Source organism: Salvelinus fontinalis, chromosome 11 (genome assembly GCF_029448725.1).
Source record: "Salvelinus fontinalis isolate EN_2023a chromosome 11, ASM2944872v1, whole genome shotgun sequence".
NCBI lineage: Eukaryota > Metazoa > Chordata > Actinopteri > Salmoniformes > Salmonidae > Salvelinus > Salvelinus fontinalis.
Window position 1 is genome coordinate 36801343 of NC_074675.1, and position 27341 is coordinate 36828683.

The window sequence follows — 27341 nt, forward strand, 5'->3', positions numbered from 1 at the left end:
AAGAACATTTCCCAGGACATAGACATATCTGATATTGACATATTCTTGTTAATCTAACTGCACTGTCCAATTTACAGTAGCTATCACAGTGAAATAATACCATGCTACTGTTTGAGGAGAGTGCACAATTTTCAACATGAAAAGTTATTAATTAACAAATTAGGCACATTTGGGCAGTCTTGATACAACATTTTGAACATAAATACAATGGTTCATTGGATCAGTCTAAAAGTTTGCACATGCACTGATGCCATCTAGTGGCCAAAATCTAAATTGCACCTGGGCTGGAATAATACATTATGGCCTTTCTCTTGCATTTCAAAGATGATGGTACAAAAACTACTTTTAACATTTGAATGTGGGGCATGCATGCATTATTAATAAAAGCAAAAGCAAGCTGTCTTTTCAATTGTCTTGTTTGGATTTACCTTTGGTCCAGGGAATCCATGGGGTCCCTGAAAAATAAAATTAATCAAAACGTGTTTTCTTGATTCTATCAGTTAATCTGATTATGTTTTTACAAAGCTGCAACATGGAATAAATGTAATTTCTTTACTAAATTGCAGTTTCAGGAATATTCATTAGGAGCAAGCTATAAGCATTCACTTTAGAAGGAGGTACGGTTATGAAACTCAACACATGGATCCATGATACACTTTTAATGTACCTCTGTTGTTTTATCTAAGTAGGTTTATGTAGGCTAACATTGTGGAATAACACTGGGAAGATACTAGACGTACTGTATATTGCTGAGTGAACATGCAGATAATAGGAAAAGGGGATTTCCATAAGGAAAAGTGGATCGCTGACTCATTTAGTATTTCAGGTGTAAAAAGCCCTTAACACTCCAGATTTGACCATAAATAAAACCTACTTGGCTTTTGACAGTGTTAATCTGGTTGCTTTCCCATACAGTTAAAAGAGGAGCTGAACCCAAAAAACAACTTCTCTGATTGAAAACGGCCGATGTGGCATCAATATTAGTCAGAAACATCTATTCGAGTGCCAACAGGATACATTTGTTATAAAGTCAGTATTTTTCAAAACTGAGATTTGCCAGTGTCCTTGTACATTTGAGGATAGGGTTTGGATTTCAGTCATGTCCACAATTATGCCCACTTGCCCACTAACATGGAACAGCTGACAACACCCATATGAATGATCAGAGTATGTAATACGGGTGAACGGAAAAACAGCAGTGCGCTAACCAATCGTAGCAACAGAATCAACCTACAGTCTGGCCATTTCTTTACAGATAGCAGAACTACATTAGCACGCAGCACCTCTGACTTCTTTACATGAGACAACAATGCATACAAGACATTGTCGCCAATGTAATGTTGAAAGAACGGGACCTGTTCTTTATAAACAGCTTGTGTTTTTCCAACTCAAACATCCTCACATTCATGAGATAATGTTAGAATCAAACAGAATTTATTTCTTTAGCCAAAGTCATAGTACGGTGGCTGTTTTGGGATATATCGCAACTACGGTGAGTGAAGAGGAACAAACAATGATAACTTCCAGAATACGATATAGGAAACGATATAGCAAACACCCATATCAAACCACGCCCTCAAGACGAAATTCGCATTTATTAATTTTTTTAATGAGGAGAAGTGTTTTTTATTCCAGAACTAGGCTTAGACAGTTAGTTTGACAATCAGAACTAATTACTTTTTTGTCAACTGCCTATGATAAAAAAAAACATGCAATCATTAAAGTCAACTACTTGCCTTGTGTCTGTGTCCCAGGGTGAGAAGTACTAAGATTTCTCTGCATCATTTGGGAGATAAAAACATTATCATTGTCACGAATCCCACCGAAGGCGGTTCCTCTTCCTGTTCGGTCAACGTTCGGCGGTCGTCCTCACCGGTCTACTAGCTGCCACCGATCCCCTTTTCCCTTTTCAGTTGGTTTGTTCTTATTGGTTTCACCTGTTTCTAGTTTGGCTTTGAGTAGGGCTATTTAAGCTGGTAATGAGGCGCTAGTCGATTCAGGCGCAGCTGGGAACTTTATGGATCGCGGACTCGCCCGTAGGTTGGGGGTTCCGCTGGTGCCGATAGATCCTCCCTTCCCCGTGCACTCCTTAGATAGCCGACCGTTTGGGTCAGGGCTGGTCAGGGAGGCCACGGTTCCACTGGACATGGTAACGCAGGGGGATCATAGGGAGCGGATTAGTCTCTTCCTTATCGATTCACCTGCGTTTCCGGTGGTACTGGGGATTCCCTGGCTGGCAAGTCACAATCCCAGGTTTTCATGGAAACAGGGGGCTCTCCAGGGGTGGTCAGAGGAGTGTTCAGGTAGGTGTGTAGGAGTTTCCATCGGTGCCACGTCGGTGGAGAGTCCAGACCAGGTTTCCACTGTGCGTATTCCCTCAGAATATGCCAATTTGGCTATAGCCTTCTGTAAGAAGAGGGCGACTAAATTACCACCTCATCGACGAGGGGATTGCATGATAAACCTCCAGGAAAATGCTGCACTTCCCAGGAGTCACGTGTACCCATTGTCACAGGAGGAGACGCTAGCTATGGAGACATATGTCACGGAATCTCTGAGACAGGGGTACATTTGGCCCTCCATGTCACCCGCCTCCTTGAGTTTCTTTTTTGTGAAGAAAAAGGAGGCGTCTGTGCATTGATTATCGAGGTCTCAATTCCATCACAGTGGGGTTTAGTTACCCGCTACCTCTCATTGCTACGGCGGTTGAATCATTTCACGGAGCGCGTTTTTTCACAAAGCTGGACGTCAGGAGCGCGTATGATCTGGTGCGTATTCGGGAGGGAGATGAGTGGAAAACCGCGTTTAGTACCACATCAGGCCACTATAAGTACCTCGTCATGCCGTATGGGTTAAAGAATGCTCCAGCCGTCTTTCAATCCTTTGTAGACGAGATTCTCAGGGACCTGCACGGGCAGGGTGTGGTGGTGTATATTGATGATATCCTGATCTATTCCGCCACACGCGCCTCTCGCATGTGTCCCTGGTGCGCAAGGTACTTGGGCGACTGCTGGAGCATGACCTGGACGTTAAGGCTGAGAAATGTGTGTTTTCCAAACGAGCCGTTTCCTTCCTGGGTTATCGCATTTCCACCTCGGGTGTGGTGATGGAGTGTGACCGCGTTAAGGCCATGCGTAATTGGCCGACTCCGACCACGGTAAAGGAGGTGCAGCGTTTTTTAGGGCCAATTACTACCGGAGGTTTAACCGGGGTTTTGGCCAAGTGGCGGCTCCTATTACCTCCCTCACTTCTCCTATTACCTCACGCGCTTACGGTGGTCGGCAGAGGCGGACAGAGCTTTCAATCGGTTGAAGGCGCTGTTTACCGATGCTCCCGTGTTGGCGCATCCGGACCCCTCTTTGGTGTTCATAGTGGAGGTGGAGGAGTCCGAGGCTGGGGTTGGAGCCGTGCTATCACAACGCTCGGGTACGCCACCGAAGCTCCGCCCATGCGCTTTCTTTTCGAAAAAGCTCGGTCCGGCGGAGCGGAACAATGATGTGGGGGCCCGGGAGTTGTTAGCTGTGGTCAAAGCCCTGAAGGTGTGGAGACACTGGCTTGAGGGGGCCAAGCACCCTTTTCTCATCTGGACTGACCACCGCAATCTGGAGTACATCCAGGCAGCAAGGAGGCTGAATCCTCGTCAGGCAAGGTGGGCCATGTTTTTCACTAGATTTAGGTTTACTATCTCTTATAGAACGTGTTCCCTCAACACGAAGGCCCACGCGCTGTCCCGTCTCTATGACACTGAGGATCGGTCCATCGATCCTGCTCCCATCCTTCCAGCTCTAAGGCTGGTGGCACCGGAGGTTATGGGAGGTGGACGCGGACATTGAGCGGGCACTACGTTTGGAACCTGCGCCTCCTCAGTGTCCTACAGGTCTGAAGTATGTGCCGCTTGGTGTCCGTGATCAATTGATTCGGTGGGCTCATACTCTACCCTCTTCGGGTCATCCTGGCATTGCGAGGACAGTGCGGGGTCTTAGGGGGAAGTACTGGTGGCCCACCTTAGCTAAGGACATGAGGCTATATGTCTCCTCCTGTTCGGTGTGCGCTCAGAGTAAGGCTCCTAGGCACTTGCCTAGAGGGACTTTACAGCCCCTCCCCGTTCCACAACGGCCTTGGTCTCATCTGTCGGTGGACTTTCTTACCGATCTTCCTCCGTCTCAGGGGAACACCACGATCCTGGTCGATCCTGGTTCTCTAAGTCCTGCCGTCTTCTCCCGTTGTCCGGTCTCCCTACGGCCCTACAGACTGCGGAGGCCCTATTCACTCACGTCTTCCGCCACTACGGGGTGCCTGAGGACATCGTTTCTGATCGGGGTCCCCAGTTCACGTCCCGAGTTTGGAGGGCGTTTATGGAACGTCTGGGCGTCTCGGTCAGCCTGACCTCGGGTTATCACCCCGAGAGTAATGGGCAGGTAGAGAGAGGGAACCATGAGGTGGGTAGGTTTCTGCGGTCGTATTGCCAGGACCGACCAGGAGAATGGGCGAGGTACGTCCCATGGGCGGAGGTGGCTCAGAACTCACTCCACCACTCCTCCACGAACATGTCACCATTTCAATGCGTGTTGGGCTACCAGCCGGTCCTGGCACCGTGGCATCAGAGTCAGACCGAGGCTCCTGTGGTGGAGGAGTGGGTGCAGCGCTCTAAGGAGACCTGGAGGGCCGTCCAGGAATCACTTAACCTGTCTAGGATCAGCGTGGCGCTAGCGGCACCCCCCCCCCCCCCCCCACTGAAAAACCAGTGCCGCGAAATTCAAAAAAAATATTTTTTTAAAATATTTAACTTTCACACATTAAAGTCCAATACAGCTAATGAAAGACACAGATCTTATGAATCCAGTCAACATTTCCGATTTTTAAAATGTTTTACAGGGAAGACACAATATGTAAAGATGTACATCTATTACCTAAAAACACATTAGCATAATCCACCATCTTTTATTTGTCCACCAACACCAGTAGCCATCACCAATTCGGCTAAACTAAGATATTTATAGCCCCTAACCAACAAAAAAACTCATTAGATGACAGTCTGATAACATATTTATGGTATGGGATAGGTTTTGTTAGAAAAAAGTGCATATTTCAGGTATATGGCATAGTTTACAATTGCACCCACCATCACAAATGGACTAGAATAATTACAATGAGCAACGTGTTTACCTAACTACTAATCATCAAACATTTCGTAAAAATACACAGCATACACGAATCGAAAGACACAGATCCTGTGAATACAGACAATATTTCAGATTTTCTAAGTGTCTTACAGCGAAAACACAATAAATCGTTATATTAGCTTAGCACATAGCAATTAGCAGCCCAGCATTGATTCTAGCCAAAGTGAGCGATAAAAGTCAACATCGCCAAAAGATATTAATTTTTTCACTAACCTTCTCAGAATTCTTCCGATGACACTCCTGTAACATCACATTACAACATGCATATACAGTTTGATCGAAAATGTTTATATTTAGCCACCAAAATCATGGTTAGACAATGTGAAATGTAGACAAGCTGGTAAAGAAAACGTCCTTGCGCCACTTAGACAGTGATCTACTCTTATACATAAATACTCATAAACGTGACTAAAAAATATAGGGTGGACAGGGATTGATAGACAATTTAATTCTTAATACAATTGCGTTATTACATTTTTTAATTTATCCTTACTTTTCAATACAGTTTGCGCCAAGCGAAGCTACGTCAAAAAACATGGCGTCCTAAGCCACTAAAATGTTTCGACAGAAACACGATTTATCATAATAAAAATGTCCTACTTTGAGCTGTTCTTCCATCAGTATCTTGGGCAAAGGATCCTTTCTTGGGAGAAATCGTCTTTTGGTGGAAAGCTGTCCTCTTGCCATGTGGAAATGTCAACTACGTTCGGGATGAACTGAAAAGCGTGCCCAACTTTTCACATCGTTGCAAAAATAAATGTCCCAAAATCGCACTAAACGGATATAAATTGCTATAAAACGCTTTAAATTAACTACCTTATGATGTTTTTAACTCCTATAACGAGTGAAAAGATGACCGGAGAAATATAACAGGCTAAACTAACGCTTGGAACAGGAGCGGGTCGGTGTCCAGCACGCGCGTTACGCAGCTCCAAAAGAATGACTAGCTTCAGGGTTTTTTCATTTGTAGGGCCTGTGAACGAGCAATCGAGCCCGTTGGAATCGTCATCACGTAAAGGCATCCAGGGGAAGACGTAAGAAGTGTCCGTATAGTCATAGCAACGACAGTGCCCTTTTAACTGACTTCAGAAAAGTGCCCAACATTTCTCAAATCTGACTCCATGTCAGGGAAATTGCTGTAGAATGGGCTCTGTTCCACTTAGAGACAAAATTTCAACTCCTATAGAAACTATAGACTGTTTTCTATCCAATAATAATAATAATATGCATATTGTACGATCAAGGATTTTGTGGGAAGCCGTTTAAAAAATTAGCCACATTAGCATAAATAGTCTAAACAGCGCCCCCATCCCCAACAGTTAAGCAAGCGGGTGGACGGCAGAAGAAGAGCGCTGACTGCCACCGCAGTGAAGCTCCCGTGTTCGCACCGGGGGACAGGGTCTGGCTCTCGGAACCTGCCCCTCCGCCTGCCCTGCCGGAATCTGGGGCCGCAGTGTGTGGGGCCATTTAAAGTCCTGAGGAGGATAAACGAGGTGTGTTATAGATTACAACTCCCTTCCTATTATCGCATTAACCCCTCGTTTCATGTGTCTCTCCTCAGGCCGGTGGACAATCATCAGTAGATGCAGAAGTCGTTTCATTTTGTCGTCCATCACTGGGGCCATACTGTAGTTTCTCCTATGTCAGATTTGTAACCCAGTGTATTTTGAATGAATGCCTCTGAATAATGAGTGAGAGTGTGTCAGCTGTTATGGGTGACCAGGTTATCTACGGGAATCATCCAGACAGTTGGGAGGCATGATACATCAGTATATAGTTGTCTGAAAAGGGTGAGGATGATCTTGTCCCTTTGAACTATGATACATATCGCAAACACCAGTGGTTAATGCGTCTGACCAAGGACCCGGGGAAGTCCTTCGTCGACAAGTCTGACTCCTTCTGGAATAGGCCTGGCTACTTTGTGGAAGACGGAATTCACCTGGGTGAAAATGGCTCCCGGCTGTTGTCATCAAAACACTGGAAAGGTTCTTGGTCAACTAAATTCATGTGAGGACAATATTATCATTACATAGAAGTCCGTTTTTTACCATCTTCTCATTGGTCACTGTGAGAGTTCTACATGTTGTATCTGAAGGTGGTGACATAATGGTGTTAACCGGAGAAATGTCATTGCTATTCCTACTCTGTTTTCTTTTCCTAATATGTATAATCGAATTGTTGAGTATCCTGTTGTTCTGAAATCTCAAAGTATTGAAACGCTGTATGATTTTAAATGCAGAAAATGTTAAACATTTTTACATCTTAGTATTCATAGTTTATTACCTAACCTGTTGAGGATGGGGGCGCTGTTGTGACTATTTATGCTAATCGTGTAATTTTTGAAACGGCTTCCCACAAAATCCTTGATCGTACAATATGCATATTATTATTATTATTGGATAGAAAACAGTCTATAGTTTCTATAGGAGTTGAAATTTTGTCTCTAAGTGGAACAGAGCCCATTCTACAGCAATTTCCCTGACATGGAGTTAGATTTCAGAAATTTTGGCCACTGTTCTGGAGTCAGTTAAAAGGGCACTGTTATTGCTATGACTATACGGACACTGCTTACGTCTTCCCCTGGATGCCTTTACGTGATGACGATTTCAATGGGGTCGATTGCGCGTTCACAGGCACTATAAATTAAAAAACCCTGTAGCTAGCAAGTCTTTTCTTGGTGCGTAACGCGCGTGGAGGACACCGACCCGCTCCTGTTCCAAGCGTTAGTTTAGCCTGTTATATTTCTCCGGTCATCTTTTCACTCGTTATAGGAGTTAAAAACATCATAAGGTAGTTAATTTAAAGCGTTTTATAGCAATTTATATCCGTTTAGTGCGATTTTGGGACATTTATTTTTGAAACGATATGAATAGCCGGGCACGCTTTTCAGTTCATCCCGAACGCAGTTGGCATTTCCACATGGCAAGAGGACAGCTTTCCACCAAAAGACGATTACTCCCAAGAAAGGATCCTTTGCCCAAGATACTGATGGAAGAACAGCTCAAAGTAGGACATTTTTATTATGATAAATCGTGTTTCTGTCGAAACATTTTAGTGGCTTAGGACGCCATGTTTTTTGACGTAGCTTCGCTTGGCGCAAACTGTATTGAAAAGTAAGGATAAATTAAAAAATGTAATTCCGCAATTGTATTAAGAATTAAATTGTCTATCAATCCCTGTCCACCCTATATTTTTTAGTCACGTTTATGAGTATTTATGTATAAGAGTAGATCACTGTCTAAGTGGCGCAAGGACATTTTCTGACCAGCTTGTCTACATTTCACATTGTCTAACCATGATTTTGGTGGCTAAATATAAACATTTGCGATCAAACTCTATATGGATTGTGTAATATGATGTTACAGGAGTGTCATCGGAAGAATTCTGAGAAGGTTAGTGAAAAAATGCTGGGCTGCTATGTGCTATGTGCTATGCTAATATAACGATTTATTGTGTTTTCGCTGTAAGACACTTAGAAAATCTGAAATATTGTCTGTATTCACAGGATCTGTGTCTTTCGATTCGTGTATGCTGTGTATTTTTACGAAATGTTTGATGATTAGTAAGTAGGTAAACACGTTGCTCTAAGTAGTTTTTCTATTCCATTTGTGACGGTGGGTGCAATTGTAACCTATGCCATCTACCTGAAATATGCACTTTTTTCTAACAAAACCTATCCCATACCATAAATATGTTATCAGACTGTCATCTAATGAGTTTTTTTGTTGGTTAGGGGCTATAAATATCTTAGTTTAGCCGAATTGGTGATGGCTACTGGTGTTGGTGGACAAATAAAAGATGGTGGATTATGCTAATGTGTTTTTAGGTAATAGATGTACATCTTTACATATTGTGTCTTCCCTGTAAAACATTTCAAAAATCGGACATGTTGACTGGATTCACAAGATCTGTGTCTTTCATTAGCTGTATTGGACTTTAATGTGTGAAAGTTAAATATTTTAAAAAAATATTTTTTTTGAATTTCGCGGCACTGGTTTTTCAGTGGGGGGGGGGGGGGGGGGGGGGGGGGGTGCCGCTAGTGGCACGCTCATCCTAGACAGGCTAAAATGGATCATGTCAAGATCTGGGCCTCTCAGGCAGACCCTGGTATTTTTATTGTATCTGAGACCTGGCTAACTGATAAAACCCTGGACTCTGATGTTGCTATGCATGGTTACAATGTGTTTAGGGCTGATAGGAAAGGCAAAGGTGGTGGTGTTGCTATTTACACAAAGAATCCTATTTCTGTGTCTCTGTTAAAGGCTACTTCCAGTCCTAAACAATTTGAATTGTTGGCTTTAAGTTTTCAGTTGTGCTCAAACTCAAGAATAACAGTTCTAGGAATCTAGTTACTAAACAAACTCATTGATTTAATTGCCATTTTTATTACCCCAGAGGTGTTGACCGCTGGAGATTTTAATCTTGCATGGGGAACGCAGAATGCTGATTGTCTAAATGATTTTTGTACTAATCTAAATTTGACCCAGCTGATTACAAAGCCCACTCGTCCAAACTTAAAGGACCCTACGAAATCAACTTTGATTGACCTCATATTTACAAATACTCCAGATAAATATGCTGGGAGTAGGGTATTTGCTTTGGATATTAGTGACCACTGTCCCATTGCATGTGTCAGGGATATACGGATGCCTCGATCCAAATCTCGTTTAATCAACAAGAGACATTTTTAACATTTCAATGAACAGGCCTTTTTTTGTGACCTTTATTTGTATGACTTTGATTGTATTGCATCTATACCTGACCCAGAGTTGGCTCTGAACCACTTCTCAAATGTTTTGTAGATAAACACGCTCCCTTTAAAAATAAATTAATAAAAAATCGGTCTTGCCCTTGGTTCAGTCAAGAGCTATCTGAAATCATTCACAACAGAGATACTGCCTGGGCCGAAGCTAGATTCACAGACTCGGGCCCAGACTGGCAGTCTTTTAGGCGGTTGAGAAATCTGTGTGTAAAACTGTTTAAAAAAGCTACATCTGATTGTTATGTTAATACACTATCTGAATGTACAGGGAAACAAGCAAACATTTTGGAAAGCTGTTAAACCACTGAAGGGTTGTATCTCATCTTCTCTCCCCCAATAAATTAATAGAGATTCTGGCCCTATTACTGACAAAATTGATGTCATTAATGCATTTAATCACCATTTTGTCTCTGAAGGCATTTTATTTGAATGTATATCAAAGACAGCTCTTGAAAAGAGTAGTTTGGATGTAGATGGTGAAAATCTATTGAATGATACTGAAAATGCTAGTGATAAAGAAGTCCTGGATGCTTTGTTAACATTAGACAAAAGAAAATCCAAAGGGGCTGATCATTTGGATCCTAGTCTGTTTAAGTGTGCAGCACCCCTTATTGATGGCTCAGTAGCCCACATTTTTTATTTAACATTGTTATCAGGAAGTATTCCAAAAGTTTGGACATCCACATATGTGCTGCCACTCTATAAGGGTGGGGATACAAATGATCTAGACAACTATTGCCCCATTTCAGGACTACCTTGTTTAGCTTAAATTCTTGAATCCTTGGTTAATGTACAACTTCGTTCCTTTTTATCTGATCATTGTATTCTTAATATAAACTAATCAGGGTTTAGGCTTGGGTATAGTACTGCCACAGCAACCACTCTAGTTGTTAATCTTGCCCTGTGTAGGGTGCCGTCTTTCGGATGGGACGTTAAACGGGTGTCCTGACTCTCTGAGGTCATTAAAGATCCCATGGCACTTATCGTAAGAGTAGGGGTGTTAACCCCGGTGTCCTGGCTAAAATTCCCAATCTGGCCCTCAAACCATCATGGCCACCTAATCATCCCCAGCTTACAATTGGCTCATTCATCCCCCTCCTCTCCCCTGTAACTATTCCCCAGGTCGTTGCTGCAAATGAGAACGTGTTCTCAGTCAACTTACCTGGTAAAATAACGGTAAAATAAAAAATAAAAATAAATAAAAAATGCCTTGGTTGCTAAAAAGAGCTGTGCTGCCTTGTTTATTGATCTGTCAAAGGCGTTCGACACTGTTGATCATTCTGTTTTGCTGAAGAAATTATCAAGAGTAGGCCATGGGATATACAGCCTGTTTATGGTTTCAGAATTATCTTAGCAACAGAACTCAGGCCATCTTGATACATTTCTTGAAATTCAAAAAGATGTTCCTCAGGGTTCAATTTTGGGTCCATTATTGTTCACTTTGTATATTAATGACATAGGAAACACTGTTAATTATTGTAGCATTCATCTCTATGCAGATGACACAGTTTTGTATTCCTGTGACACCTCAGTGCAGCAGGCCATTTGTGAACTTCAGCATGACTTTGATTAAATTCAGAAATCACTTACATATCTTAAATTAGTGTTAAATACGAGTAAAACCAAGCTCATGCTGTTCTCTAGGTCACGAAATGTTGACCATGAGGACCTGCATATTTGCACTATAAATGGAGCCCAAATTGAGCTTGTTTCTCAATATAAGTACCTGGGTGTCTGGATTGATGACAAGTTATCCTTCGTAACGCATATAAAACATCTGACTAAGAAGTTAAGATCCAAGATAGTTTTTTATATGGAAATAAATCATGCCTTAGTATTAAAAATAGGAGAAAGATTGTTCAAGCAACGCTTCTCCCTGTATTGGATTTTAGTGATATTGTTTACATGCATGCAGCAATCTCTGTTTTAAAACCCTTGGACGCAGTCTACCATTCCACAATACGCTTAATCACAGGGGACAATTTTAGCACTCATAATTGTAGTCTGTATAAAAATGTGGGATGGACCCCTCTGTAAGAAGAGAGCTGCATTCTCTTTTATTTATTTACAAAGCAATCTAACAGAAACTCCCTCCATATGTTATCTTCCTTAATTGAGATAAGAATAATAAGTTACCAAACCCGTTCACAGGAATGGATAACACTAGAGATCCCTTCAGTCTCCACAGATTTAGGAAAATCCGCATTTAGTTTTTTTGCCCCTAATTTGTGGAACAAGTTCACTGCAGCTAGATGTACTGGTGCACCTCAGATTGCAGCCCAAATAAATCCTTCATAGAGTTCAAGTAACAGGCACATCTCAACATCAACTGTTCAGAGGAGACTGGGTGGATCAGGCCTTGGTCGAATTCCTGCTCAGAAACCACTACTAAAGGACACCAACAAGAAGAAGAGACTTCCTTGGGCCAAGAAACATGAGCAACAGAACATTAGACCGGTGGAAATCTGTTCTTTAGTCTGATGAGTCCAAATTTGAGATTTTTGTTTCCAACCCTCGTGTCTTTGTGAGACGCAGAATAGGTGAACGGATGATCTCCACATGTATGGTTCCCATCGTGAAACATGGAGGTGTGATGGTGTGGGGGTGCTTTGCTGGTGACACTGTTAGTGATTTATTTAGAATTCAAGGCCCTCTTAACCAGCATGGCTACCACAGCACTCTGCAGCAATACTCCATCCCATCTGTTTGTGCTTAGTGGGTCTATCATTTGTTTTTCAACAGGACAATATCTCAACACACCTCCAAGCTGTGTAAGGGCTATTTGACCAAGAAGGAGAGTGATGGAGTGCTGGATCAGATGACCTGGCCTCCACAATCACCCGACCTCAATCCATTTGAGATGGTTTTGGATGAGTTGGACCGCAGAGTGAAGGAAAAGCAGCCAACAAGTGCTCAGCATATGTGGAAACTCCTTCAAGAAAAATACATTTTGATTTGTTTAACACTTTTTTGGTAACTACATCATTCCATATGTGTTATTTCATAGTTTTGATAACTTCACTATTATTCTACAATGTAGAAAATAGTAAAAATAAAGAAAACCCTGGAATGAGTAGGTGTCCAAACTTTTGATAGGCACTGTATATTGTTGTGACGTCCGTCGTTGAATGAGTGAGACCAAAGCGCAGAGTGAAAAGTGTTCAGGATAATTTAATAATGAAACACCAACAAAACAATATAAATATAAACTATATAAACGAACGTAAAGTTCTGCAGGGCTCTCAGCTACTGTGCAAAAACAACTTTCCACAAACTAGGGTGGAAAAACAGGCTGCCTAAGTATGATTCCCAATCAGAGACAACGATAGACAGCTGCCTCTGATTGGGAACCATACCCGGCCAACAAAGAAATAGAAAACTAGAGAATTAAATTAATTTGATCCTCTATTGCCTTTCCTTCCACCCAAATCACACCCTGACCTTACCAAATAAAGAAATAAAAAGGCTCTCTAAGGTCAGGGCGTGACAATTGTGGAAGAAAAGGCAATAGAGGATCAAATTAATTTAATTATCTATCTCTTCGAGGTCACAATAGTTACATCGTCTGCTATGTTATGGACATGTTCGTTTTTGAGATACCTCTTAGCACCCAACACTCCTGCTGAATTGTCCAGAACAGGATTCAAACATGTCTGAATGTGGCATAACCAAAATAATTTTGTTTTCCTATAACTCCCCCAAGAGCGCTACTTGCTGACAGAATTGGAAGAATTGCAGTATAGAAAGCTCATGTTCATCAAATGAAGACTCAAATATTTACAATCGCTAGTAAACTCAAGAAACCCTCACCAAAACACTTCTTAGAACCTGGTTCTTTAAAAAGAATTATCTGTGTTTTTTCCCTGACTGATCATGAGTCTCCATGTTATGCACCAATTGACTGCACATAATAACATTTTCTAAAGGTCTTCAGTTCAGTTTATGTCATCAAATTAATATAATCAGCATATAGGAGGATACTTAGCATTTCATCATTGTAACGGCTCTCTTTCGGTGAGAGAGTTGACCAAGGCGCAGCGGGTGATGAATACATAATGTTTTAATGACAAGACGGAAAAACACGAAACGAAATACTCTTGAATGATTTACAAAATAACAAAACGAACTAGACAGACCTAAACTATGAACTTACATGAAACGAGGAACACAATAAACAGGAACGACCGAGACGAGACAGTACCGTGTGGTGCAAAATACACAGACACAGCGACAATCACCCACAAACAAACAGTGAGAACCTCCTACCTTAATATGACTCTCAATTAGAGGAAAACGCAAAACACCTGCCTCTAATTAAGAGCCATACCAGGCAACCCAAAACCAACATAGAAACGGAAAACATAGACTGCCCACCCAAAACTCACGCCCTGACCATCACACACATACAAAACAACATAAAACAGGTCAGGAACGTGACAATCATATCATACTCCCATATTTAACTCTTAAATTGATGTTGCCAAATCATTAATAAACATAGCAAACAAAGTCAGTGATACGGCGTCTCATTGTTTTATACCTGGGGGTGTGGGAAACCAATCTGTATGATATTCGTTAACACACACACAGGCATTTGGTTTGTAGAGAGACTGCATTGTGTGATAAAATTTCCCATCAACCCCTGTCTTTATCAAACTATTGGCTAAAAGACCCATATTTACAACATCTAACGCTTTCTGGAAATCATTGAAACATACAAAAGTAGGCTTATTTTCCTTTAGTCAATTTGTGACTATTGTGTAGACTGAGAAGATATGGCCGATACAGCCTCTGGATTCAGATTTTGTTCTTCCCCCAGAATGTTTTGATTTTCCAAAAAGGTCATTAACCTACTGTTGAGGATGGATGAATATCCATCATAGACCATACTTAGTAAAGTTATGCCTCTATAGATCAGTGGCACTCTCTGGTAATTTTTTAAAGTTTTGTAATGGGTTTCACTCTACAGTGAATCCCGGTTGGTTCAATGGATGTTCTAGGGTAGGGGTTTTAGTTCTTGTCCTCGAAGGGCCACATAGGTGTTCCATTTTTACTCCAACCCAACATTTACACACCAGATTAAAATAAACAACTAATAGTCTTCACTATACACCACATTTACAAATTGTTTAATAAGATGTGTGTTAGTGTTAAGTGTGATGCAAATTCAGCCCTACAGGACTGGAACTGCCCAACCTTGGTTTAGGGGGAAAACTCACCATGGGACCTGGGGGTCCATGGGGCCCAGGTGCTCCAGGTTGGCCAATAATCTGCATGTGAGAGGGAGATATTCCAATCAGGTTGAACCAATATAACTCACATGGTTAAATAATCATGTGGTCATACACTGACAATTTAACCAAGCAGGCCTCTAAAGTGGAGTTCACTTACTGAGGGCCCTTGAGGACCAGACAGACCGGAATCACCCTTATCCCCTTTCAATCCATTGACGCCCTAGGAAACAGGACATTCATTATGACTTACTAAAGAAGGCTGCCTCAAAGTGTTCAAGACAGTCAGTATATCTTATCTATTGTGCTGTCCTACAAAATAAGCTATAGTGATAGTTCTCGAAGTTGAAGCTATTTGCTTTCTCTTATTGAAGTCAAGAATAATTGTATATGTGTTAAGATTAGTGGATAGACTCTTACTGGTAAACCAGGTAAGCCAACAGTTCCTTTTTCTCCAGATGTGCCAGGGATTCCCATGTCTCCTTTGGAACCTTTAAAACCCTGGGAAACAGAATATAGAGTAATCAGAATGACAATTCAAATGGGAAAATGTAATTGCAGGGGTATTAAATTCAATTCCTGGAGGGCTGTTCCGGAACTTTGGCGACTTTGGGCTGGATGTGTCAATGTGTTCATACATGCATAATCTATGAGCAGAATTACCGTTTTAGCTCAATTAGACACAAAATCCACAGTTTGAAGCAACTGTTTTCTTAAATCTGTGTGACGCTCTTTACCCTAGATTTTCCCACATGTGGGCAGCCCCCTAGCAATTTGAGTTCTAGCCAATGAGCTTCAGCCCCTCACCATTTAAGTGACAGCTAGCAAGATACACACAGCAGAACAAGAGAAAGAGCAATGACGTGGTGCACATATCTGCACATATGTGATGCAGTATGCAATTTTCGGGGACCACTTTTAGCTCGTGAGTGCTATTTTCAGAACTACTGGCTAAAAAGTATACAAACGTACCAGAGAATCTCTTTAAGGACAATGAGTCCAATGTACAAATCTTAAAGAATGGCTTTTGATGGCCTTTATCTTTACCATGCATGACTGGGTACTGAGACTTCTTGGGGCTACTTACCATTTCACCATCCAGCCCAGGGAGGCCAGGCATGCCTTGATCTCCCTGAATCAGAGAATGGATTGTAACAAACGTATAGCAAAAATGTATAGTGACTTGTTGCAGACCTGGGTTAAAATATTATTTTAATCACTTTCACATACATTTAGAAGTAAAAATTTGGATATTTTTTCACTTGGAAAATATTGGCATGTATTATTGGCAAATATATAAATACTCCCATGCATTTGAACCCAGGTCTGTTTGGTCATAGGGTTCTTTGAAATAATGTATTTGAAACTAGTAGGCTATTTATAAAAATATATAAAAAAAATACTTTCAAATAATTCTAAAAGAAGTAGTTAATTTGGTAACACATTTGAAAATAAGTAACAAATACCTAAATACGCATGTATTTGAATCCAGGCCTGATCTGTTGTGACAAATTGAGTGGATTATCCATTGTACAGTGCTTTCAGAAAGTATTTATACCCCTTGACTTATTCCACATTTCATTGTGTTACAGCACAACAAATGAATTAAAAACATTTAAATCTAGTTTTTTTTCTCACCCATCTACACACAATGCCACACAACGACATAGGCAAAACATGTTTTTAGAAATGTATGCAAATGTATTGCAAATGAAATACAGAAATCTAATTTAAATATGTGTTCACACACCTGAGTCAGCAAATACAGAGGTGTGTCTTTCTGGATAAGTCTAAAAGCTTTCCATTCATGGATTGTGCAACATTTAGCCTATTATTCTTCTCAAAATTCGTCAAGTTCTGTCAAATTGGTTGTTGTTTATTGCTAGACAATGCGGGCCTCATTGCGGGCCCCGGACTGGGCACCCTTGCTGCGGGTCCCAGACTGGATACCCTCACTGCGGGTCCCAGACTGGGCACCCTCGTTGCGGGCACCGGACTGGGCACCCTCGTTGCGGGCCACGGACTAGGGACCTTCGCTGGGGGCTCCGGCCTGGAGACCGTCGCTAGAAACTCCGGACTGGGGACCCTCGTTGCGGGCTTCGTGCCATGACTCCTCACTGGAGGCTTCGTGCCATGGATAATCACTGGAGGCTTCGTGCCATGGATCCTCACTGGAGGCTTCGTGCCATGGATCCTCACTGGAGGCTTCGTGCCATGGATCCTCACTGGAGGCTTCGTGCCATGGATCCTCACTGGAGGCTTTGTGCCATGGATCCTCACTGGAGGCTTCTTGCCATGGATCATCGCTGGAGGCTTCGTGCCATGGATCATCGCTGGAGGCTTCGTGCCATGGATCATCGCTGGAGGCTTCGTGCCATGGATCATCACTGGAGGCTTCTTGCCATGGATCATCACTGGAGGCTTCGTGCCATGGATCATCACAGGAGGCTTGCTCCGTGGAGCCGGAACAGGTCTCAACGGACTGAGAAGACGTACTGGCAACCTGGTGCGTGGAGCTGCCACTGGGCTTACCAGGCTGGGGAGACAAACAGGAGGCCTGGTTCTGGGGGCAGGCAAAAAACTTTTGGGGGGGCTGCCTCTCGTGCTTGCTCTGTTGCCGTGATTCCTTGTAGCGAAGTCGTTCCTCCCTCGCTACTTCAGCTTGGTTCCATGGCAGGGTCTTGTCCCCTGCCATAACCTCCTCTCATGTCCAAGATGTCCTCCATTCTCTCTTCTCCCGAGCCCAAGATCCCTGCTCCTCCTGGCCACGCTGCTTGGTCCTTTGATGGTGGGTAGTTCTGTCACGGCCGTCAAAAGAAGTGGACCAAAGTGCAGCGTGGTGAGTGTACATTTCCCTTTTTATTTAAAATGTCGCCAACAAAGGCTATAGTGTCGCTTACAAGGCTATAGTGCCTCAAAGTTAACTACCCACACTGAAAGGAGGGAAAAAGGTTTACCTAAATATGATTCCCAATCAGAGACAACAATAGACAGCTGTCCCTGATTGAGAACCATACCCGGCCAAAACATAGAAATAAAACAACATAGAAAACAAAACAGAATGCCCACCCCAAATCACACCCTGACCAAACCAACTAGAGACATAAAAAGGCTCTCTAATGTCAGGACGTGACACTCACCTTCCTTTAGACCAGGGAGACGGTGAGCTGCAGCTCATGTCCATTGTGGTTTGAATCCTGAATACCAACACGAGGGGGAAAACAAACTCCCCTCTCAGACAATTACTGAGACAGCTGATTAGCTGTTTTGAGTAAAATAACTAGAAAAGCGAATCTAAGTGAGACTATTCTACTTCGCTCATAACCAATGGGAACGTCGACACGCCTGGCTAGCCATCTTCCAGAGTGAACAACAGTAGAAAATGGGAAAGGGGAGACTCCTTTCGGACAATCAGAGCCATACAGCTTGCCACTGAATGGCCAAAAACCTTCCTAAGGAAGGCAGGTTCCGACCGAACAAAGGAACTCACATGTAAATACATTCATGATTTATTATTCCAAACGGGTGGGGGTTCGTGCGCAAACTATATGATTACTATGAGAATAGTTCTGAAATGTATCGACGATAAGTGTCTTTCTCTCATTCTCTCTCTCTCTCCCTCTCCATGTTGTTGTGTAAAAAGCCACCATATTGTAAAAGTCCGCTAGGGACCTTTTCTCATGTATTAAGTGTGTATGTTATCCTGTTACTATTTAGTTTGCTTGTAAATAAATAATGAAACCATTTCTGTAGTACTGAATTATGAGTAAAGATGGGGTTTTTGCAGATGCATGAGGTTACGACTGTTCAGAATAATGATATGAGATAATGATTAATAAGATGACTGTTTATCAATGACATTGTCACGATCGTGTGGAGGATTGACGGACCAAAACGCAGCATTAGGTAAATAAGCCATCTTCCTTTTATTGAGAAGAAGGAAAAAACGAAACAAAAACACTTACAAACTAACCAAAACAATAAACGACCGTGAAGCTAATAAACGTAGTGCACATACACAGGCTACAAACGTTCAGACATAGACAATTACCCACATCAAACGAAAGCCTATGGCTACCCTAAATATGGCTCCCAATCAGAGACAACAGAAATCAGCTGTCTCTAATTGGGAACCCATTCAGGCAACCATAGACTCTTCTAGACAACTACACCAACATAGACACAGCTAGGCACATGCACTCAACACAAACCCATACACTACACCCAACACCCCCTTTACCATATAACCACCCAAAACCGATAAAACACAAATATTCCCCATGTCACACCCTGACCTAACTAAAATAATAAAGAAAACAAATAATACTAAGGCCAGGGGGTGATATAACCCCCCCCCCCCTTAAGGTGCGAACTCCGGGCGCACCAGCACATAGTCTAGGGGAGGGTCTGGGTGGGCTTCCTTCCACGGTGGCGGCTCCGGCACTGGTCGTGGTCCCCACCCCACCACAGTCACTAACCGCCTCCTTAGCTTCCTCCAAATGACCCCCCTCCACATTAACCCCACTGCATAAAGGGGCAGTTCCGGACTAAGGGGCAGCTCCGGACTAAGGGGCAGCTCCGGACTTAGGGGCAGCTCCGGACTAAGGGGCAGCTCCGGACTAAGGGGCAGTACCAGGATAAGGGAGAGCACCAGGATAAGGGGCAGCACCAGGATAAGGGGCAGCACCAGGATAAGGGGCAGCTCCGGACTGAGGAACGGCAGCTCCGGACTGAGGGACTGCGCTCCGGACTGAGGGACTGCAGCTCCGGACTGAGGGACGGCAGCTCCGGACTGAGGGACGGCAGCTCCGGACTGAGGGACGGCAGCTCCGGACTGAGGGACGGCAGCTCCGGACTGAGGGACGGCAGCTCCGGACTGAGGGACGGCAGCTCCGGACTGAGGGACGGCCCATGGCTGGCTGACGGATCTGGCTGCTCATGGCTGGCTGACGGATCTGGCTGCTCATGGCTGGCTGACGGATCTGGCTGCTCCTGGCTGGCTGACGGATCTGGCTGCTCATGGCTGGCTGACGGATCTGGCTGCTCATGGCTGGCTGACGGATCTGGCGGCTCATGGCTGGCTGACGGATCTGGCTGCTCATGGCTGGCTGACGGATCTGGCTGCTCATGGCCGGCTGACGGATCTGGCTGCTCATGGCTGGCTGACGGATCTGGCTGCTCATGGCCGGCTGACGGATCTGGCTGCTCATGGCCGGCTGACGGATCTGGCTGCACATGGCCGTCTGGTGGATCTGGCTGCACATGGCTGGTTGAAGGCTCTGGCAGATCCTGTCTGGTTGGCGGCTCTGGCAGATCCTGTCTGGTTGGCGGCTCTGGCAGATCCTGTCTGGTTGGCGGCTCTGGCAGATCCTGTCTGACGAATGGCTCTAGCGGCTCCTGACTGACGAACGGCTCTGATGGCTCGGGACAGACGGGCGGCTCTAATGGCTCGGGGCAGACGGATGGCTCAGATGGCGCTAGGTAGACGGATGGCTCAGATGGCGCTGGGTAGACGGATGGCTCAGATGGCGCTGGGTAAACGGATGGCTCAGATGGCGCTGGGTAGACGGATGGCTCAGATGGCGCTGGGTAGACGGGCAGTTCAGGCATCGCTGTGCAGACGGCAGACTCTGGCCGGCTGAGGCGCACTGTAGGCCTGGTGCGTGGTGCCGGAACTGGTGATACCGGGCTGGGGACACGCATCTCAGGGCTAGTGCGGGGAGAAGGAACAGGGCATACTGGACCCTGGGAGCGCACATTAGGCCTAGTGCGTGGTGCCGGAACTGGTGGTACCGGGCTGGGGACACGCATCTCAGGGCTAGTGCGGGGAGAAGGAACAGGGCATACTGGACCCTGGGAGCGCACATTAGGCCTAGTGCGTGGTGCCGGAACTGGTGGTACCGGACTGGGGACACGCATCTCAGGGCTAGTGCGGGGAGCAGCAACAGGACGCACAGGACTCTGGGGACACACAGGAGGCTTGGTGCGTGATTTAGGCACTGGTGGTAAAGGGCTGGAGACACGCACCATAGGGCTAGTGCGTGGAGGAGGCACTGGTTGTACTGGGCTGGGGACTGTCACAGGAGAGTTAGTACGTGGGGCTAATACAGGAGGTGCAGGACTAGGGAGGCGTACAGGAGGCCTGGTTCGTGGGACTGTCATTCCCAGACGGTTAGCACGCACATCAGGACGAGCATGGAGAGCTGACTCAGGTAACCTCACATCCCGCACACGCTCTGTCGGGTGGATCTTGTGCCTCACGCAGCAACACAGCAGCTCCCTCATTTCACTCTCTTCCAACCTCCCCAATAAATCCTTAACAGTCTCTGTATCATTCCCATTGCTCACCTCCAATATCAGCCCGACTGGCTCAGGTTCCCTCTTAGAGTCCTCACGGGTAGCACGGGAAGTTGACGCAGATCTCCCATCTGGACTCGCCACACTCCCCATGAGCCCCTCCCCAAGAAATTTTTGGGTATTACTCACGGGTCTCCAGCCTTGCTTCCGTGCTGCCTCCTCATATCGCCTCCTCTCGGCTTTCGCTGCCTCCAGCTCTTCACGAGGGAGGCGATATTCTCCCGGTTGAGCCCAAGGTCCCTTACCATCCAGTATCTCCTCCCATGTCCAAGAATCCTGTGTAGGTGGGTCCTGTTGCCGCTTTACATGCCGCTTGGTCCTGCATTGGTGGGTAATTCTGTCACGATCGTGTGGAGGATTGACGGACCAAAACGCAGCATTAGGTAAATAAGCCATCTTCCTTTTATTGAGAAGAAGGAAAAAACGAAACAAAAACACTTACAAACTAACCAAAACAATAAACGACCGTGAAGCTAATAAACGTAGTGCACATACACAGGCTACAAACGTTCAGACATAGACAATTACCCACATCAAACGAAAACCTATGGCTACCCTAAATATGGCTCCCAATCAGAGACAACAGAAATCAGCTGTCTCTAATTGGGAACCCATTCAGGCAACCATAGACTCTCCTAGACAACTACACCAACATAGACACAGCTAGACACATGCACTCAACACAAACCCATACACTACACCCAACACCCCCTTTACCATATAACCACCCAAAACCGATAAAACACAAACATTCCCCATGTCACACCCTGACCTAACTAAAATAATAAAGAAAACAAATAATACTAAGGCCAGGGCGTGACAGACATAGATATATCTTACAGAGTTTAATTTGGGAGATGGTAACTCTTTAAAACAACATCTTCCGTGGTAGACCAAATCCTTATGAGTGAATTGTTACACTATTAATTTAACCTCTCTTGGGTAGGGGGCATTATTTTCACGTCCGGAGGAAAAGCATGCCCATAGTAAACTGCCTGTTACTTAGGCCCAGAAGCTAGGATATGTATGAAATTGGTAGATTTGGATAGAAAACATTGTAATTTAGTTTCTAAAACTGTTAAAATAATGTCTGTGAGTATAACATAACTGATATGGTAGGCAAAACCCCGAGGACAAACCGTCCCCCATAAAAAAAATATCAGCCAACCACTATTTTCAATGGCTGTCACTTTTATTATAAGGCATAGTCCTCCCAGATTGCAGTTCCTAGGGCTTCCACTCGATGTCAAGAGTCTCTAGAAAGAGTTTCAGGCTGTTTCTCTGGAAACATTTGCCAGAAATTGTAGTTTTTCTAGGTGGCTCCCATTTTGGCTGTAGTGTTTCCAAGCGCGTGAATGAGAGCGCGTTCTTTGGTATTTTTCTCCGGTAAAAACAATAACGATTCTCCGTCTTAAATTTGATCGTTTATTTACATATTAGGGTACCTAAGGTTTGATTATAAACGTTGTTTGACTTGTTTGGAAAAGTTTATTGGTAACGTTTGGGATTCATTTTGTAAGCATTTTGATGGAGGGAAACTGGGTGGATTATTGACTGAAGCGCGCCAGCTAAACTGAGTTTTTATGGATATAAAGAAGGACATTATTGAACAAAATAACCATTTGTAATGTAACTGGGACCTTTTGGAGTGCCAACAGAAGAAGATCATCAAAGGTAAGGCATTTTTTATATCGCTATTTCCGACTTTCGTGTCGCACCTGCCTGGTTGAAATATGTTTTTCATGGTTTTGTATGCAGGGCGCTGTCCTCAGATAATTGCATGGTCTGCTGTCGCCGTAAAGCCTTTTTGAAATCTGACACAGCGGCTGGATTAACCTGTTTGGGCTGCAAGTGGTAGTATTGAGTAGCCAGATAAAATGTGCCCATTTCAAACGGCCTTGTACTCAATTCTTGCTCGTACAATATGCATATTATTATTACTATTGGATAGAAAACACTCTCTAGTTTCTAAAACCGTTTGAATTATTTCTCTGAGTGAAACAGAACTCATTCTGCAGCACATTTCCTGACCCGGAAGTGGAAAGTCTGAAATCGATGCTCTGTTCTTCTTCCTGCCTATAAATGGGCACAAGACTTATTAGTATACATGCACGTCATACACCTTCCTCTGGGTGTCAAGAGGCTGTGAGAGAAGAAATGAGTTGAATATCTTGGTCTGAGTTGGAACACATCATCTTGGAATGACGTGTCCACCATTTTCGGTACTCTGAAGTGCGCAAGCTGGACAGTGGAATTGCCTTTTGCTTAGCTGCCGTTATAGGCGACTACAATCTCCGGCTTTGATTTTATTTGATACATGTCACCATATCATCGTAAAGTATGTTTTTTCAATATGGTTTCATCAGATTATTGACATTTTTTCGGGAGTTTTGCCGTGTTCCTTTCTCTTCCGTTTGTTGACATGGAGAGTGTCATGCCACCCGGCTAGCGCGCTTGCTAAATGAAGAGGGAAAGTGTCCGTTCTGAATCCAAACAACGACTGTTCTGGACAAAGGACACCTTGTCCAACATTCTGATGAAAGATCAGCAAAAGTAAGACCCAATTTATGATGTTATTTCATATATCTGTCGTAGTCGCCGGCGCCCAAGTGTTTCTGGCTATTGTGCTAAGCTAATATAACGCTATATTGTGTTTTCGCTGTAAAACACTTGATAAATCGGAAATATTGTCTGGAATCACAAGATGCCTGTCTTTCAATTGCTGTCACTATGTATTTTTCAGAAATGTTTTATGATGAGTATTTAGTTATTTGGCGTTGGTGTCTGTAATTTTTCTGTCTGCTTTCGGTGCAATTTCTGACTGTAGCTGCAATGTAAACTATGATTTATACCTGAAATATGCACATTTTTCTAACAAAACATATGCTATACAATAAATATGTTATCAGACTGTCATCTGATGAAGTTGTTTCTTGGTTAGTGGCTATTTATATCTTTATTTGGTCGAATTTGTGATAGCTACTGATGTAGTAAAAAACTGATGGAGTAAAAATAGTGGTGTCTTTTGCTAACGTGGTTAGCTAATAGATTTACATATTGTGTCTTCCCTGTAAAACATTTTAAAAATCGGACATGTTGGCTTGATTCACAAGATGTTTACATTTCATCTGGTGTCTTGGACTTGTTAATGTGTGAAAGTTAAATATTTAAAAAAGAAATCTTTTGAATTTTGCGCCCTGCACTTTGAGCTGGCTGTTGTCATAAGTGTACCTGCGTCGGGCTGCAGACATAAGAAGTTAACAAAAAGTTCAGCTTTATTTTGATGTATGACACTTGTGATTTTATGAAAGTTCAATATTTATAATTCTGTAGTTTGAATTTCATGCTCTGCAATTTCACCGGATGTTGGCCAGGTGGGACGCTACCATCCCACCTGCCCATAAGAAGTTAAATCGGGTAACAATTAAAGATAGTTAGTAGATTAAATAAATAACAGTCAAAAGATTAATGAAAGTAAAGTCACAACAATATGTACCCATTGTTCCTCTTTAGTGCATTCAACTATATGTTGCAAGTAAAAGCCTTAGGTAGCAATTTGATACAATTCCAAGTCTGGAAGGTTAAAACCACCCTCAAAATTATATTTGCCCATATAAAGTCTGTTATGACTAAGTATACTTTAAAAAATCTCTTCAGTGGGGCAATTAGTATTACTGAAAATACATTAAAAAAAACTTTCATACTGTAACGGCAGTCCTCCTCCTCTTCATCAGAAGAGGAGGAGTAGTGATCGAACCAAGGGCAGCGTAGTGAAATGACATAATTTATTGAACACGACGGAAAAAACAAACTAAACTTGCATAAACAAACAAAACAAATAAACGATGCAGACAGACCTGAACGACGAACTTACATATAACGTGAAGAACGCAATGAACAGGAACAGACTACATAAAACGAACAAACCGTAAACAGTCCCGTATGGTGCAAACATATACACAAACACAGGAGACAACCACCCACAACGAACACTGTGAAAACGCCTACCTAAATATGACTCTTAGAGGAACACCAAACACCTGCCTCTAATTAAGAGCCATACCAGGCAACCCAATAAACCAACACAGAAACAGAAAACATAGAATGCCCACCCAAACTCACGTCCTGACCAACTAACACATAAAACTAACAGAAAACAGGTCAGGAACGTGACATAACCCCCCCCCCCCTCAAGGTGCGAACTCCGGGCGCACCAGCAGAAAGTCTAGGGGAGGGTCTGGGTGGGCATCTGACCACGGTGGTGGCTCAGGCTCTGGACGAAGTCCCCACCCCACCATAGTCAATCCCAGCTTACGTTTACCCCTTATCATGACCACCCTCTTATTTCCCCCACCTAATTTAAGGGGCAACACCAAGATAAAGTACAGCTCCGGGACAAGGTAGCTCAGGATAAAGAGGTAGCTTAGGATAGAGGGGCAACTCCGGACTGAAGGGCAGCTCCGGACAGAGAGACAGCTCTGGACTGAGGGGCAGTTCTGGATTACTAGCCGCTTCTGGCTGAGGGGCAGCTCATGGCTGACTGACGGCTCTGGACGCTCATGGCAGGCTGACGGCTCTGGACGCTCATGGCAGGCTGACGGCTCTGGACGCTCATGGCTCTCTGACGGCTCTGGCCGCTCGTGGCTCGCTGACGGCTCTGGACGCTCATGGCTCGCTGACGGCTCTGGACGCTCATGGCTCGCTGACGGCTCTGGCTGCTCATGGCTCAATGATGGCTCTGGCTGCTCATGGCTCGCTGGCGGCTCTGGCAGATCCTGTCTGGCTGGCGGCTCTGGCAGATCCTGTCTGGCTGGCGGCTCTGGCAGATCCTGTCTGGTTGGCGGCTCTGGCAGATCCTGTCTGGTTGGCGGCTCTGGCAGATCCTGTCTGACGGACGGCTCTAGCGGCTCCTGTCTGGCGGGCGGCTCCTGTCTGGCGGACGGCTCTGTAGGCTCATGGTAGACGGGCGGCTTTGCAGGCTCATGGCAGATGGGCGGCTTTGCAGGCTCATGGCAGACGGGCGGCTTTGCAGGCTCATTGCAGACGGATGGCTCAGACGGCGCTGGGGAGACGGATGGCTCAGATGGCGCTGGGGAGACGGATGGCTCAGATGGCGCTGGGGAGACGGATGGCTCAGATGGCGCTGGGGAGATGGATGGCTATGGCCGGATAAGGCGCACTGTAGACCTGGTGCGTTTTGCCGGAACTGGAGGCACCGGGCTAAGGACACGCACCTTCATGCTAGTGCGGGGAGCAGGGACAGGGCACACTGGACTCTCAAAGCGTACTCTATACCTGGTGCGTGGTACCGGCACTGGTGGCACCGGGCTGAGGGCAAGCACATCAGGATTAGTACGGGGAGAAGAAACAGTGTGTACAGGGCTCTGGAGACGCACAGGTGGCTTAGTGCGTGGTGCCGGAACTGGAGGCACCGAACTGGATACACGCACTACAGGGAGTGTGCATGGAGGAGGAACAGGGCTCTGTAAACGCACTGGTAGCCTAGTGCGTAGTGTAGGCACTGTAGGTACTAGGCTGGGGCGGGGAGGTGGCGCCGGAAATACCGGACCGTGCAGGCGTACTGGCTCTCTTGAGCATTGAGCCTGCCCAACCTTACCTGGTTGAATGCTCCCGGTCGCCCAACCAGTGCGGGGAGGTGGAATAACCCGCACCGGGCTATGTAGGCGAACCGGGGAAACCATGTGTAAGGCAGGTGCCATGTATGCCGGCCCGAGTAGACGCACTGGAGACCAGACGCGTTAGCCGGCCTCATGACACCTGGCTCAATGCCCAATCTAGCCCTACCAG

At 44.6% G+C, this 27341-nt stretch overlaps 1 protein-coding gene across 6 annotated transcripts in view; it reads right to left on the minus strand.

Moving 5' to 3' along the window:
• The window catches only part of LOC129865654 (collagen alpha-1(XXV) chain-like), a 315129-nt gene that overhangs the window by 21161 nt on the left and 266627 nt on the right, over nucleotides 1–27341 (minus strand). For all 6 annotated transcript variants that reach the window (XM_055938597.1, XM_055938596.1, XM_055938594.1 and 3 more), the window contains 5 exons: nucleotides 16264–16308; nucleotides 15597–15677; nucleotides 15337–15399; nucleotides 15165–15215; nucleotides 429–455 (listed from right to left, as the gene is read on the minus strand). In XM_055938597.1, coding sequence (XP_055794572.1) covers nucleotides 429–455; nucleotides 15165–15215; nucleotides 15337–15399; nucleotides 15597–15677; nucleotides 16264–16308 — 267 coding nt within the window. The remainder of the gene's footprint in view (nucleotides 1–428; nucleotides 456–15164; nucleotides 15216–15336; nucleotides 15400–15596; nucleotides 15678–16263; nucleotides 16309–27341) is intronic.